At 46.7% G+C, this 16,287-nt stretch overlaps 2 protein-coding genes across 2 annotated transcripts in view; both read right to left on the bottom strand.

Moving 5' to 3' along the window:
* Positions 1-1,518: 1,518 nt before the first annotated feature.
* Positions 1,519-2,130, bottom strand: LOC138371719 (uncharacterized). The gene has a single exon (XM_069336739.1). It carries the CDS (start codon positions 2,128-2,130, stop codon positions 1,519-1,521), a length of 612 nt encoding a protein of 203 aa, XP_069192840.1.
* A 10,561-nt stretch (positions 2,131-12,691) lies between these two features.
* Positions 12,692-16,287, bottom strand: part of LOC138371718 (processed variable antigen-like) — a 34,595-nt gene continuing 30,999 nt past the window's right edge. Inside the window, exon 5 of the mRNA XM_069336738.1 lies at positions 12,692-13,195. Within this exon, the coding sequence (XP_069192839.1) occupies positions 12,692-13,195 (504 nt within the window). The remainder of the gene's footprint in view (positions 13,196-16,287) is intronic.

Raw genomic sequence — 16,287 nt, 5'->3', positions numbered from 1 at the left:
AACCTAACCTGACCTAACCTAACCTAACCTAACCTAACCTAACCTAACCTACGCCTAACCTAACCTAACCTAACCTACGCCTAACTATACATAGAATTTGTATGTATAAGAATAATAATTTATGTATGAAAACAAACCAGTTTTTAATATACAGTATGTTAACATTGGTGATTGCGTCTGGGGAGGACAGCCGCTGCTTTAACCAGCCTAGTGTGAGGACGGCCGCTGCTTTAACCAGCCTAGTGTGAGGACGGCCGCTACTTTAACCAGCCTAGTGTGAGGACGGCCGCTACTTTAACCAGCCTAGTGTGAGGACGGCCGCTGCTTTAACCAGCCTAGTGTGAGGACGGCCTCTGCTTTAACCAGCCTAGTGTGAGGACGGCCGCTACTTTAACCAGCCTAGTGTGAGGACGGCCGCTGCTTTAACCAGCCTAGTGTGAGGACGGCCGCTGCTTTAACCAGCCTAGTGTGAGGACGGCCGCTGCTTTAACCAGCCTAGTGTGAGGACGGCCGCTGCTTTAACCAGCCTAGTGTGAGGACGGCCGCTGCTTTAACCAGCCTAGTGTGAGGACGGCCGCTGCTTTAACCAGCCTAGTGTGAGGACGGCCGCTACTTTAACCAGCCTAGTGTGAGGACGGCCGCTACTTTAACCAGCCTAGTGTGAGGACGGCCGCTGCTTTAACCAGCCTAGTGTGAGGACGGCCGCTTCTTTAACCAGCCTAGTGTGAGGACAGCCGCTGCTTTAACCAGCCTAGTGTGAGGACGGCCGCTTCTTTAACCAGCCTAGTGTGAGGACGGCCGCTTCTTTAACCAGCCTAGTGTGAGGACGGCCGCTACTTTAACCAGCCTAGTGTGAGGACGGCCGCTACTTTAACCAGCCTAGTGTGAGGACGGCCGCTGCTTTAACCAGCCTAGTGTGAGGACGGCCGCTGCTTTAACCAGCCTAGTGTGAGGACGGCCTCTGCTTTAACCAGCCTAGTGTGAGGACGGCCGCTGCTTTAACCAGCCTAGTGTGAGGACGGCCGCTGCTTTAACCAGCCTAGTGTGAGGACGGCCGCTGCTTTAACCAGCCTAGTGTGAGGACGGCCTCTGCTTTAACCAGCCTAGTGTGAGGACGGCCGCTGCTTTAACCAGCCTAGTGTGAGGACGGCCGCTGCTTTAACCAGCCTAGTGTGAGGACGGCCGCTGCTTTAACCAGGCTAGTGTGAGGACGGCCGCTGCTTTAACCAGCCTAGTGTGAGGACGGCCGCTGCTTTAACCAGCCTAGTGTGAGGATGGGTTGGTTGGTAATGACTTAATTTTTATTTTTTTTATTTTTACATGCGTATAAATACAATAAAATAAGAACAAAACAAAAACAGAACACAAACAACAAATTATAAAATCACAAAGAACAAATACACAAAACACGGCCTGAAGGTCCGACAACAAAAACAACAATAAGCACATCAGGAAAAGTACAAAGTACCCAAACCCGCACCCAACAACCCAACCACTGAAACACGACACAAAACAAGCCTACTGGCCCCAGAAACCACACGGAGAGGCACAAACACATAACCACACGGAGAGGCACAAACACATAACCACACGGAGAGGCACAAACACATAACCACACGGAGAGGCACAAACACATAACCACACGGAGAGGCACAAACACATAACCACACGGAGAGGCACAAACACATAACCACACGGAGAGGCACAAACACATAACCACACGGAGAGGCACAAACACATAACCACACGGAGAGGCACAAACACATAACCACACGGAGAGGCACAAACACATAACCACACGGAGAGGCACAAACACATAACCACACGGAGAGGCACAAACACATAACCACACGGAGAGGCACAAACACATAACCACACGGAGAGGCACAAACACATAACCACACGGAGAGGCACAAACACATAACCACACGGAGAGGCACAAACACATAACCACACGGAGAGGCACAAACACATAACCACACGGAGAGGCACAAACACATAACCACACGGAGAGGCACAAACACATAACCACACGGAGAGGCACAAACACATAACCACACGGAGAGGCACAAACACATAACCACACGGAGAGGCACAAACACATAACCACACGGAGAGGCACAAACACATAACCACACGGAGAGGCACAAACACATAACCACACGGAGAGGCACAAACACATAACCACAATAACAAGAAATACAACACCAAAATGAACACAGAAACAAAGGGAAAAATCACAGTGGCAATACATGACAATGAGAACAAAAACAAGCTGGGCCACACAAGCAGCCCGAAGGGCTCAACACACTACACAACAAGCACAGAGCACGCAAGAACCGGGAAAACAAATCCGGCCCACCCACACACGCAACCCCACCCCACATCTACGCACACAAACGGACATAACACCACAACACAGCACACACACATACACACACACAAAATCACTTAGGAGGAAATACCTCAATGGGAGGCGAATATTTCTCAGGAAACTCATGCAGAGGATATTTCTGTGTATAGGCGTCCCATATTAAGTACTCCCTGTCGGTAGGACAACGATCCCCCTGCTTCAGGGGGGCGTGCATAAACTCAGGAACCACCAGATCAGGCGGAAGCGGCAGCTCCTGGAGCTGGGCGGCAGTAGTCGCGTAACGAAGGAAGGTAGAGCGAACTACCCCCTCCCTGGAAACAGAAGACACTGAAGAAGCGGATGGAGGCCACCGAGACGGCCCCTGCACTTCACCCAGAGACTCGGTCAACACAAGCCGGGCGAACCGACACTCGTCGTAGAACGGCAGCATCCTCAACCATACGGGGTACCAGGCCAGGCACAGGAGGAGGCGCCATGTTCACCCTAGCACCCAGCACAGCCGGGACAGACGACGAGGGTGCAGGGACCGGGATAGACGCAGCACACGAAGAACTGGAAGATGGGGGAGCCGAGCTGAAGGCAGCCGGAAGATCCACAGGAACGCCAACTGGAGCAGGACGGGCACCAGACGGCGACACAACCACCGGAGGAGAGGCGACAACAATCGACACAGGGGTTGCAGCATCGACCAAAGAGACGTCCACATCCACCGAAGCCTCCACAGAAAGCAGCGGGAAATCCTCCTCACTGAAGAGGTTCACGGGCACAATGGCAGGCGCAGAACACCCAGCAGCCTGATGGCCCAAAAGGCCACAACGATAACACGTCCAAGGCTGGCGGGCGTAAAACTCCCGAATGTGGTATTCCATGAGCTTCACAGAGGACGGAATGTCTGCCCGGAGCCGCATGCCTGGGGTGCGAATGTTCGTTCGAACACCCTTGAGCGGACGCGAGATCATGTGCAACCTCACACTAACAACGGCACCAAACTGGCTGAAGTAACGCCACAGCAGTCCCTCCGGAAACTCCAAGGGTGCCCCATGAACACTGACATAAGTGAGGGAGACCACTACGATCTGAGAGGGTCACAGTGCGGGCACTGTCCGGCAGGGGTAAGGTCCGCCCCTCGTAGCGATGGAGAAACTCCCAATACGCCACCTCTTCTGTGAACTTGACAATAGCCCTATGTGTATTCACCAACTCGACGCCATACATTTTCATCACAGGGATACGAAGCATCTCACATAACACCAGCGCCACCTAAGGATAACCAGCCCGGCCAGAAAACTCGAGGCCTACGGACTGAGCCTCACTTCCTCACTACAGGGGTAAGAGGTACCCCCATCCTGCAAGCCACGTCAGCACTGACCAAGCGGGCAGAGACACGGACACCCCCTGCCGGCCAACCTGGCAAACTTCCACCAACTACCAGAGAGGCAAGCATTACGTCCGCACCCCACGGCAGCTCAGGTGCTAGTAATGACTTAATTAGTGTTTTCTCCTGATAATTCTCTTCCCTCACAATATTTCTTGAGTGCATATTCATTCAATGTGCTGACAGGATCGAGATCTAGCTCCTGGTCCCCACGTCACTTGCTCCTGATTATTTTAGGCAAGGACTTCCACCTCGTCTGCTTCATACATTATAATAACTTAATTTCTGATTACGTGTTGTGCTGTTATCAGATATTTTTATTACGGAAATAGTGTTCTAACTTTTTGTTTAAACTCGATAATAAATATAAAAACATTTATGAATAAAGTTGTGTATTTGACTACAGCTTTTTCTGGTCTGTTACATGTAATTACTCTGGTCTTACAAGACTGTAAGAAATCTTGTATAAATAAATATATAAACATTTCCACTTGGACTGGATGATAAAGCAAGGGCCTCGTTTCTTACAGGTCTACGTTCAATCCCCGAGGGTCTGATTGGTTGGGCATGATTCCTTCCTCTACCTCATCCTATCCCCGCGACACCTATCCTGGCCAAGGATCCCTTCCATAAGCAATATAGGTACCCTCCCTGGCATAGCATTTTCTTCACATAATTTCCTTTCCTTGAAATAGCTTCGGATTCGACGTTAAGTAGTTCTATTTCTTAATGAACCTCACGTATTTAGTGTTCAGTGTTCTGAAGTTCTCCAGGGGTTGTATAAACCACCAGACTATCATTACAATTCTAATTGCTTATTACATTGCATATATCTGGATTGCAGTCGGGGAGCCATTTCATAAACAATACCTTGAAATGGCATTCTTTATGCAGAGAGAGAGAGAGAGAGAGAGAGAGAGAGAGAGAGAGAGAGAGAGAGAGAGAGAGAGAGAGAGAGAGAGAGAGAGAGAGAGAGAGAGAGAGAGAGAGATAGAGAGAGAGAGATAGAGAGATAGAGAGAGAGAGATAGAGAGAGACAGAGACAGAGACAGAGACAGAGACAGAGACAGAGACAGAGACAGAGACAGAGACAGAGACAGAGACAGAGAGAGAGAGAGAGAGAGAGAGAGAGAGAGAGAGAGAGAGAGAGAGAGAGAGAGAGAGAGAGAGAGAGAGAAAGAGAGACAGAGACAGAGACAGAGACAGAGACAGAGACAGAGACAGAGACAGAGACAGAGACAGAGACAGAGACAGAGACAGAGAGAGAGAGAGAGAGAGAGAGAGACAGAGACAGAGACAGAGACAGAGACAGAGAGAGACAGAGAGAGACAGAGAGAGACAGTGCATTGTCATCATTTGAGCGGACAAATATCGTTAGACAAGACTCAGCCTCAGTAGTGGAGACCATGTAGGGGAAGTCAGTAACAAGAGAGAGAGACTGAATCACCTTAGCGTCACGCTGCTTAATGGCCGAGCTACGGGGTGTCGCTAATTCCCTACCACAAGAAATCTTAACTGTCTTCTCTCAAGTGTCTGGGGGAAGGAATGAGAGGGGAGGGAGAAATGGAAGAGACAGATGGAGGGATAGAACTGGAACTTTTTATACAGGTCAATAAAAATAAAATAAAAATAATTTATTCGGATTTTTAAAACCGTTAAAACCGTTTTAAACCGTTTTAAACCGTTTCTGGGGGGGAAAAACAGATTTCAGAATTAGTCTTGTTTTGTACTAGACAGCTGATCTTGTCGATTAAGGCAGCGTCTGGGATGCTCTCGGACGCAGGTTCGAATCCTCGTCACGGCCCTTGTGGATTTGTTCAGCTGACCATGATTTTGGGCTCTGGCCTGAGTGGTGTTTTTTTTTATTTATATAAGAATATTTTCTACCACAGACGTGGCCATACATATATACTTTCTAACCAGTATACATGCATTTTCTTCTGGCATACTTAGATAGTTATTGAGCTGCTATATAGTGAATATCGTGAGCTGTTGAGCACTCAACCAATATTGTGTGTTGAGTGACATAGAGTGACACAGAGTGACACAGAGTGACACAGAGTGACACAGAGTGACATAGTGTGACACAGAGTGACACAGAGTGACACAGAGTGACATAGAGTGACACAGAGTGACACAGAGTGACACAGAGTGACATAGTGTGACACAGAGTGACATAGAGTGACACAGGGTGACACAGAGTGACATAGAATGACACAGAGTGACATAGAGTGACACAGAGTGACAGAGTGACACAGAGTGACATAGTGTAACACAGAGTGACATAGTGTGACACAGAGTGACATAGAGTGACACAGAGTGACACAGAGTGACATAGAGTGACACAGAGTGACATAGAGTGACACAGAGTGACAGAGTGACACAGAGTGACATAGAGTGACACAGAGTGACATAGTGTGACACAGAGTGACACAGAGTGACATAGAGTGACACAGAGTGACACAGAGTGACATAGTGTGACACAGAGTGACATAGTGTGACACAGAGTGACATAGTGTGACACAGAGTGACAGAGTGACACAGAGTGACATAATGTGACACAGACTGACATAGTGTGACACAGTGTGTGTACGCACCTAATTGTGACGGCACAACTTGGCGCATGACACAACAACTGAGTGGAACAAAACACGTACGATTAGTATGTAGCCCAGATACATGGATCGGAAATTTACCTGAATTTTACCTGAAGGGGCCCACTAATTCTAGTGGCCTCGATGAGGACAGGAAGCCGGCGGCTTGTCAAAGGTCTCTCCCCCTCCCCCCCCACCATTTTCCCTGATGGTCTTTTCCAGCTGTATTTTAAAACCGTTTTGGCATTTACGGCTTCGGCGGGTAGGCGGTTCCACGATTTTTTTTAACTCTTATAAGAAAATACTATTTTATATATATATATATATATATATATATATATATATATATATATATATATATATATATATATATATATATATATATATATATATATATATATATATATACACCTCTGGTGCCAATGTGGGGACCCATAGCCTCGGAGAAGAAAATAAAAAGTATTCAGAGGAGACCTTGTGGTTTCTCACTGAACACTAATATTATCTTCTCCTACCACCCCCATTCTTTTGTATGTACACATATATATTTACTTTATTTGAACTTTGTTACAAAAAAGAGTTACATATGGGTTACAAAGATGGTTATCATAGGTTGTCGAGTTCCTCCAGCTCCTCAGATGGCGGGCAGGAACCCTGGATGCAGTGCGCATTTCCCCTCTGTATCGCCACACTGAGGCGCTGGATATATATATATATATATATATATAATATATATATATATATATATATATATATATATATATATATATATATATATATATATATATATATATTATTACTTATTATCATATAAACATTTGTCAGTGTTTCTTTATTGATTGCTCTTGTATTTGGCATCGCTCTATTTAATACAGCTGTATTTTGTCAAGTTATTAAATTATTCAACTCAGCGAAGAAGTTGGATATTCGTTGATTTTTTTTTTTTTTAAGGAGAGCCTTGGGTTTCAAACGCCGGAAAACAGGCTTTGGCGTGCCACATTTGGCACGCGTGCCAATGGTTTCCTCACCCCTGGTCTAGGAAGGGAAGCAGGTGGGTGCTTCCCATAAACCATTTTTGTGTTCTCTCTTGGATACCACCTCGATCTACGGAGCTTCTGAACAATCAAGAACTCTACAGCAACTTGTGACTAACCAGTTCACCTGTGGCCAGATTCACGAAGAAGATACGCAAGCACTTACGAACCTGGGGCCAGATTCACGAAGTTGTTACGCAAGTACTTACGAACCTGGGGCCAGATTCACGAAGTAGTTACGCAAGCACTTACGAACCTGGGGCCAGATTCACGAAGTTGTTACGCAAGTACTTACGAACCTGGGGCCAGATTCACGAAGTTGTTACGCAAGTACTTATGAACCTGGGGCCAGATTCACGGAATTGTTATGCAAGCACTTACGAACCTGGGGCCAGATTCACTAAGGACTTACGCAAGCACTTACGAACGTGTACATCTTTCCTCAATCTTTGACGGCTTTGTTTACATTTATTAAACAGTTTACAAGCATTAAAACTTGCCAATCAACTGTTGTTATTGTTATAAACAGCCTCCTGGTGCTTCGGAGCTCATTAACTGTTTAATAATTGTAAACAAAGCCGCCAAAGATTGAGACAAGATGGACAGATCCACAAGGGCCGTGACGAGGTCAGGGCCCTTGTGGATTTGTCAATTTGATGCATCACGCAATTGTGATTTCTGTGTCTAAAGATGGACAGGTTCGTAAGTGCTTGTGTAACTGCCTCGTGAATCTGGCCCCAGGTTTGTAAGTGCTTGTGTAACTGCTTCGTGAATCTGGTCCCAGGTTTGTAAGTGCTTACGTAACTGCTTCGTGAATCTGGCCCAGGTTTGAAAGTGCTAGCGTAACTGCTTCGTGAATCTGGCCCCAGGTTTGGCCCCAGGTTTGTAAGTGCTTGCGTAACTGCTTCGTGAATCTGGCCCCAGGTTTGAAAGTGCTTGTGTAACTGCTTCGTGAATCTGGCCCAGGTTTGAAAGTGCTTGTGTAACTGCTTCGTGAATCTGGCTCCTGACAGGAGCGTTAGTGGGACCCGGGTCCACGACTGTAGGCAGAGTTTGCTCATTAGTACATTTGTAAAGTACCCAAATGTTGGGTTTAATTGGAGTCTGAGGTTACTGCTACAAAGTACTTGCCGGGTGTTAGGAAGTGGTGTACTGGATGGATTGTTTTGGGATTGTTCCTTACGGTGTAATGACTCTTGCCTCTCGTTCTGTTCAGTCGTTGATGAGATTGAACGCACCAATTCGCTCGCTAAGGGTCGTTATGGCACATCAGGTCAGGCTCGAACAATTGCCTTGTGCAGTAATGGTTTTTCGGCTCCGGGTATTGTGCGAGTTTTGAGCACTTAGCTGGCGGTGTGTGGCATCCTGGCACAGTGCTCATGCTACTGTGTAGTTACCTAAGTGTAGTTACCTAAGCGTAGGTACGGGATGAGAGCTACGCTCGTGGTGTCCCGTCTTCCCAATACTCTTTATCATATAACACTGAAATCAGGAATTCCTCCTTTTTAATTTGGTCGATTCCTGTTAGAATTTTGTATGTGGTGATCATATCACCTCTTTCTTCTATCTTATAATTTAGGCATGTTTTTCAGTTCTGGAAGCTATTTTCTAGCATACCGCTGCATCTTTTGCAGTTTCTTTATGTGCTTCTTGAGATTTGGGCACCACGCCAGTGCCGCATATTCCAGTGTTGGTCTGTACTCACCTAGTTGTACTCACCTCGTTTTGCATGCGGGGGTTGAACTTTGGCTTTTTGATCCAGCCTCTCAATCGTCAATCAACTGGTGTACAGATTCTTGAGCCTACTGGGTTCTATCATATCTACTGTGTGTGTGTGTGTGTGTGTGTAAGAGAGAGGGAGAGAGAGAGAGAGAGAGAGAGAGAGAGAGAGAGAGACAGAGACAGAGACAGAGACAGAGACAGAGACAGAGACAGAGACAGAGACAGAGAGACAGAGACAGAGACAGAGACAGAGACAGAGACAGAGACAGAGACAGAGAGAGACAGAGACAGAGACAGAGACAGAGACAGAGACAGAGACAGAGACAGAGACAGAGACAGAGACAGAGACAGAGACAGAGACAGAGACAGAGAGAGAGAGAGAGAGAGAGAGAGAGAGAGAGAGAGAGAGTCCTTCTCACCACCCAAATAACACTAATGGGAACAAGCACACAATACCTTCCTTAAAAAAAAAAAAACACAACAAAAAAAACAAGACAGAACAAAAAGGGCGTGGAATGCGTGTGGTCCAAACTCCATTCCAATTAGCCCCAACAAAATAGCATCTCTTTTAAGACTTTCCTATTCTATAAATTTTACGCTTATCCATTAACCAACACTACCTAATACGTAAAACGTATTAGGTGAGTACACACACACACACACACACACACACACACACACACACACACACACACACACACACACACACACACACACACACACACACACACACACACACACACAGGCTCAGGAATCTGTACACCAGTTGACTGACGGTTGAGAGGCGGGATCAAAGAGCCAAAGCTCAACCCCCGCAAGCACAACTAGGTGAATACACACACACACACACACAAACACACACACACACACAGTCGGGAATTTATTTCTCAATTTCTAAGCCATTTAGAACCCTAAACGCAACTAATTAGCAAATATTTAATTACCAGGATTTGAGAACAAAGGAAATACGCTGAAATATTTCGTGCTGGGAAGTAGAGACATTTCTTAGGTTCAGCTGAACTTATTCTTTCCGTATCCCGTTTTCTTTATTTAGTACAATATAGGTGGTGATTGTATGCTATATATCATAATAAATCTGGTGATTGTATGCTAATTTATCATAAACATAAAGATTGTATATTTATTTATCCTCTGGTCAGTGCTGCTAATACTCACCTAGTTGTGCTTGCGGGGGATTGAGCTTCGGCTCTTTGGGCCCGCGTCGGGACTGCTTGAGAGGTTGTTAACTGATAGCACCTCCTTTGAGAAAATTTGCAAATATGAAGTTTTTGAACTAAAAACCTTTCTTAATGGAGGGAGGGGAATTATCAGAGAGAAAGCTGCCCAAGCTATTACGACTATATAGCACTGGGGAGGGGGTCAGGATAAGGATTTGGGATGGGACGGAGGGAAGGAATGGTGCCTTTGTTTATGAGGCCTCAAAAAAAGTGTTTAGGGGCTGGATTTCTCACGCTGGATTTTCAAAATCTTGATTTTCAAAATTTGGATGTTCAAAATCTGGATTTTCAAAATCTGGATTTCAACTTGAAATTCAGATTTTGTCCCTAATACTGTATCGCTGGTGCTCCATTGATACAGCACCACACACACACATTATTCTCTCGGAATGTTCGGTAATATGTTTATTGTTTGTGATGTGTGTCTATGTATATATTAACACGATGTACTGAACGGGGTGAGAATAGCTGGAGCTACCTCATCCCTTTGTGTGTATTTTACCTCAATAAACTTATTTCAGTTTCAATTTCACATTAGCCCACAAAAGATTTTCTGAGTCACATACAGATGAAGCCGTAATATCTGAGATCTTGAATCTCGTTTCAAGTGAACAAAAATGAAACGCTTCTTTCGTTGAACACGAGTGAACATGAGTGAACACGTCGTGCAAATACCGGAAGCTGTGAACACGATTTGATGTTCCCCGGGCGGAAACATCAAATTTATTAGGGGGCCTCGTAGCCTGGTGGATAGCGCGCAGGGCTCGTAATTCTGTGGCGCGGGTTCGATTCCCGCACGAGGCAGAAACAAATGGGCAAAGTTTCTTTCACCCTGAATGCCCCTGTGACCTAGCAGTAAAATAGGTACCTGGGTGTTAGCCAGCTGTCACGGGCTGCTTCCTGGGGGTGGAGGCCTGGTCGAGGACCGGGCCGCGGGGACACTAAAGCCCCGAAATCATCTCAAGATAACCTCAAGATAACGATGCCACATCGGTCGATTGATCAAGTTGAATTGAAAATATGGTATTGAACACTTGACCTTCTGTTCATCTTGATCCTTGATGTTCAATGGCCTTGTTAGGGATTCTCCTTTGAACAGAAATGGTTGATAAGGACACTGGTGGAAGGTTTTTTTCTCTCCAGTCTAATTTCTAACAAAATTTCCAAAATTTTGAGAGCTCAATCTCTCTCTCTCTCTCTCTCTCTCTCTCTCTCTCTCTCTCTCTCTCTCTCTCTCTCTCTCTCTCTCTCTCTCTCTCTCTCTCTCTCTCTCTCTCTCTCTCTCTCTCTCCCTCTCTCTCTCCCTCTCTCTCTCCCTCTCTCTCTCTCCCTCTCTCTCTCTCTCTCCCTCTCTCCCTTCCCTCCACCAATGCACTAACCTATGGTTCATCCCTTGAAGTTAATGTCCTCACAAAATTATAAGCCTCTTAATTGGACTATTTACCGGCTAATTGGGGAGGCGGGTTAATTATGGAAAAAAGGCAAGAAATAGGGGGCGATGAAAATAGGAAGAAGAATGGGAAAGGGGGGGGGGTTATGGGGACTTAAAGATAGGGGGGGCGGGGGAGGGGGGGTTGTTGACCCTCCTACCTGTTATAGACAGTCGGTCGACAGCGTAGGGAAAAATTTTTGAAATGTTTTTGGGAAATTTTTTTTGACCACTAATGAATGAAGGTTTGAAATGGGAGGAGTTCAGTAATAGTGTACTACAGTAATGGGAATTGCTTAGTAATGGGTGTAGATAATTAATGGGTGATGACAGTAATGAGTGTAGACAGTAATGGGTGTTGATAGGTAATGGGGCAGAGAATAGTCATGTGTGGAGATCAGTAATGAATGAAAATCAGTAATAGGCAGAGAATAGGTAATAGGAACAGTAATGGGTGGAGGTTATTAATGGATGATAATTAGTAATTGATGAAGATATATATATATATATATATATATATATATATATATATATATATATATATATATATATACATACAGTATATATATACACACATATATACATATCGTAGCTAGCCATTGTACCTTATCTAGTGGGATAATTGTGGTATAATCCCTGGAAAACAGTTGGTAGTTCCAATTATGAGCCAGAGATGCCAGCGGTGAGGTGATTATGAGTGATGAGTTACGACTCAACCCACTCTATAAGGTATAATAATTGTCTCAGTCCTCATAACGTCATAATATATGAGGGACGGGTCCTGGTGTGAGTGTCTGAGCCCCTCACACACACACACACTCTCTCTCTCTCTCTCTCTCTCTCTCTCTCTCTCTCTCTCTCTCTCTCTCTCTCTCTCTCTCTCTGTTGTTACTTAGTCCACACCAGCCTGTGTATCTTCTGGGTCCTATGTATCGTCTGTGTTTTGTGTATCGTCTGTGTTCTGTGTATCTTCTGTGTCCTGTGTATCGTCTGTGTCCTGTGTATCGTCTGTGTTCCGTGTATCTTCTGTGTCCTGTGTATCGTCTGTGTTCTGTGTATCTTCTGTGTCCTGTGTATCGTCTGTGTCCTGTGTATCTTCTGTGTCCTGTGTATCGTCTGTGTCCTGTGTACCTTCTGTGTCCTGTGTATCGTCTGTGTCCTGTGTATCGTCTGTGTTCTGTGTATCTTCTGTGTCCTGTGTATCGTCTGTGTCCTGTGTATCTTCTGTGTCCTGTGTATCGTCTGTGTCCTGTGTATCTTCTGTGTCCTGTGTATCGTCTGTGTTCTGTGTATCGTCTGTGTTCTGTGTATCTTCTGTGTCCTGTGTATCTTCTGTGTCCTGTGTATCGTCTGTGTCCTGTGTATCTTCTGTGTCCTGTGTATCTTCTGTGTCCTGTGTATCGTCTGTGTCCTGTGTATCTTCTGTGTCCTATGTATCGTCTGTGTTCTGTGTACTGTGTATCTTCTGTGTCCTGTGTATCGTCTGTGTCCTGTGTATCTTCTGTGTCCTGTGTATCGTCTGTGTCCTGTGTATCGTCTGTGTCCTGTGTATCTTCTGTGTCCTGTGTATCGTCTGTGTCCTGTGTATCGTCTGGGTCCTGTGTGTTATGTGGGTGCTGTGTACTTCGTGTGCCAAGTGAGCCATGTGTAACTAACTACCTACGGGATCACCATAGCCCGTGCTACTTGGAACTTTTTGTTCCCAGTAGCTGAAACTTAAACAACAACAACTAACTACCTGTAACTACCTAGACACCAGGAAATTGTTCTAAAATGTAGTCACTGAAATCTTCAAGAATAAAGAGATGGACATCTCACTAAGCTTGTCTCAAGAACAGCAAGAACAGCATGAACACAAGATATTATCAAAAGCATCATCAAAACTAGCACATTTAAGAGTAACCATTAGTTAAAATTCTTAGCAACGAGACATTTAAGACACTGTACAACCTATGTAAGACCCAAAGTTGAGTATGCAGCGCCTGCGTGCGCCACATAACTTCCGAAAGACATAAAAACTTGAGAAATATCGGAAATCAGCCGTTGGAATGACACAATAAACTTGAGAACTTAGTAATAGAGACAGTGAAAGCAAAATACTAAATTAAAGAAAAAGCCGAATTGGCCTACACATAGTAGACACTAATTGATGGATTTTTTCTTATTATTAACCCAATAATTATCCTACGGGCTATAGTGGACCCCATACCCATCCTACGGGCTATAGTGGACCCCATACCCATCCTGTGGGTGGTAGTGGACCTCATACCCATCCTGTGGGTGGTAGTGGACCCCATACCCCTCCTGTGGGTGGTAGGTGATACCCATACCAATCCTGTGGGTGGTAGTGGGCCGATACCCATCCTGTGGGTGGTAGTGGACACCCATACCCTTCCTGTGGGTGGTAGTGGTCACTCATACCCATCTTGTGGGCGGTAGTGGACCCCATACCCATCCTGTGGTTCCAGCTGGGTGGTAGTGGACCCCATACGCATCCTGTGGGTGGTAGTGGACACCCATACCCATCCTGTGGGTGGTAGTGGACACCCATACCCATCCTGTGGGTGGTAGTGGACCCCATACCCATCCTGTGGGCGGTAGTGGACCCCATACTCATCCTGTGGGCGGTAGTGGACCCCATACCCATCCTGTGGGTGGTAGTGGACCCCATACCCATCCTGTGGGCGGTAGTGGACACCCATACCCATCCTGTGGGTGGTAGTGGACCTCATACCCATCCTGTGGGCGGTAGTGGACCCCCATACCCATCCTGTGGGCGGTAGTGGACCCCATACTCATCCTGTGGGTGGTAGTGGACCTCATACCCATCCTGTGGGTGGTAGTGGACCCCATACCCATCCTGTGGGCGGTAGTGGACCCCATACTCATCCTGTGGGTGGTAGTGGACCCCATACCCATCCTGTGGGCGGTAGTGGACCCCATACTCATCCTGTGGGCGGTAGTGGACCCCATACCCATCCTGTGGGCGGTAGTGGACCCCATACTCATCCTGTGGGTGGTAGTGGACCCCATACCCATCCTGTGGGCGGTAGTGGACCCCATACTCATCCTGTGGGTGGTAGTGGACCCCATACCCATCCTGTGGGCGGTAGTGGACCCCATACCCATCCTGTGGGCGGTAGTGGACCCCATACTCATCCTGTGGGCGGTAGTGGACCCCATACCCATCCTGTGGGCATTTAATCACTAACACACAGAAATATTCACTCAGGGTGAGCGATACTGGAGTGAAAGTCTAGAGTAAGTGGGAACACGCACTCTACCCGTCCGTCTGTGTGGACTCGCTGGGGGGGGGGAGGTGTGTGACGGGTAGACAGGCTGGGGGGAAGCTGTATGACGGGTGGACAGGCTGTGGGACGCTGTGTGACGGGTGGACAGGCTGGGGGACGCTGTATGACGGGTAGACAGGCTGTGGGATGCTGTGTGACGGGTAGACAGGCTGTGGGAAGCTGTGTGACGGGTAGACAGGCTTGAGGAAACTGTGTAACCGAGAACGCTCCGATCTTTTCTCTCTATACTGTATAAACCTATCTAGTGAGTTCATTTCCGTCTTTAGGCAGACCGCTGACGTGGACAGGCGTCGTCCCTCCTGTCTGGGTCCTCTGCAACGTGTGATCTTCACTGTCCATCTCCCGTCATTCTATTTATTCCTGTTTTCCATCTCTCTTGATTGGTTTCTGTTCGGCCACAGATGGTGGCTCATTGTCCCTCTTCGCTCGCTACAGCGATTCTATCCTTTAATTCGGTATCTTGTTCAATTCCATTGTTATGTTTGGTTATCACTCTCCTACCAATTTCCATCTCTCTGTCTCTCTCTCTGTCTCTTGTCTCTCTCTCTGTCTCTCTCTGTCTATCTGTCTGTCTCTCTCTCTCTCTCTCTGTCTGTCTGTCTCTCTCTGTCTGTCTGTCTCTCTCTCTCTCTCTCTCTCTCTCTCTCTCTCTCTATTTCTCTCTATCTCTGTCTCTGTCTCTGTCTCTCTCTGTCTCTCCCCTAACAAACCTGTCACTTACCCTGTCTATCTCCCCTCTAATGCCTCGTTAATTTTTTTAATTTGGCCCCGAGGGGCGAGTTTATTGGACAGCGTCACTCATCCTGTGAGTGGACACACCGCCATAGTGACAGTATTGGGCAGCGCCACTCATCCTGTGAGTGGACACACCGCCATAGTGGCAGTATTGGGCAGCGCCACTCATCCTGTGAGTGGACACACCGCCATAGTGACAGTATTGGGCAGCGTCACTCATCCTGTGAGTGAACACACCGCCATAGTGACAGTATTGGGCAGCGCCACTCATCCTGTGAGTGGACACACCGCCATAGTGACAGTATTGGGCAGCGCCACTCATCCTGTGAGTGGACACACCGCCATAGTGACAGTATTGGGCAGCGCCACTCATCCTATGAGTGGACACACCGCCATAGTGCCAGTATTGGGCTGCGTCACTCATCCTGTGAGTGGACACACCGCCATAGTGACAGTATTGGGCAGCGTCACTCAT

This window comes from Procambarus clarkii, chromosome 36, assembly GCF_040958095.1.
Source record: "Procambarus clarkii isolate CNS0578487 chromosome 36, FALCON_Pclarkii_2.0, whole genome shotgun sequence".
Taxonomy (NCBI): Eukaryota; Metazoa; Arthropoda; class Malacostraca; order Decapoda; family Cambaridae; genus Procambarus; species Procambarus clarkii.
The sequence above is the reverse complement of the archived record's forward strand: the minus strand, read 5'-3'. Positions and strand labels throughout refer to the sequence as shown.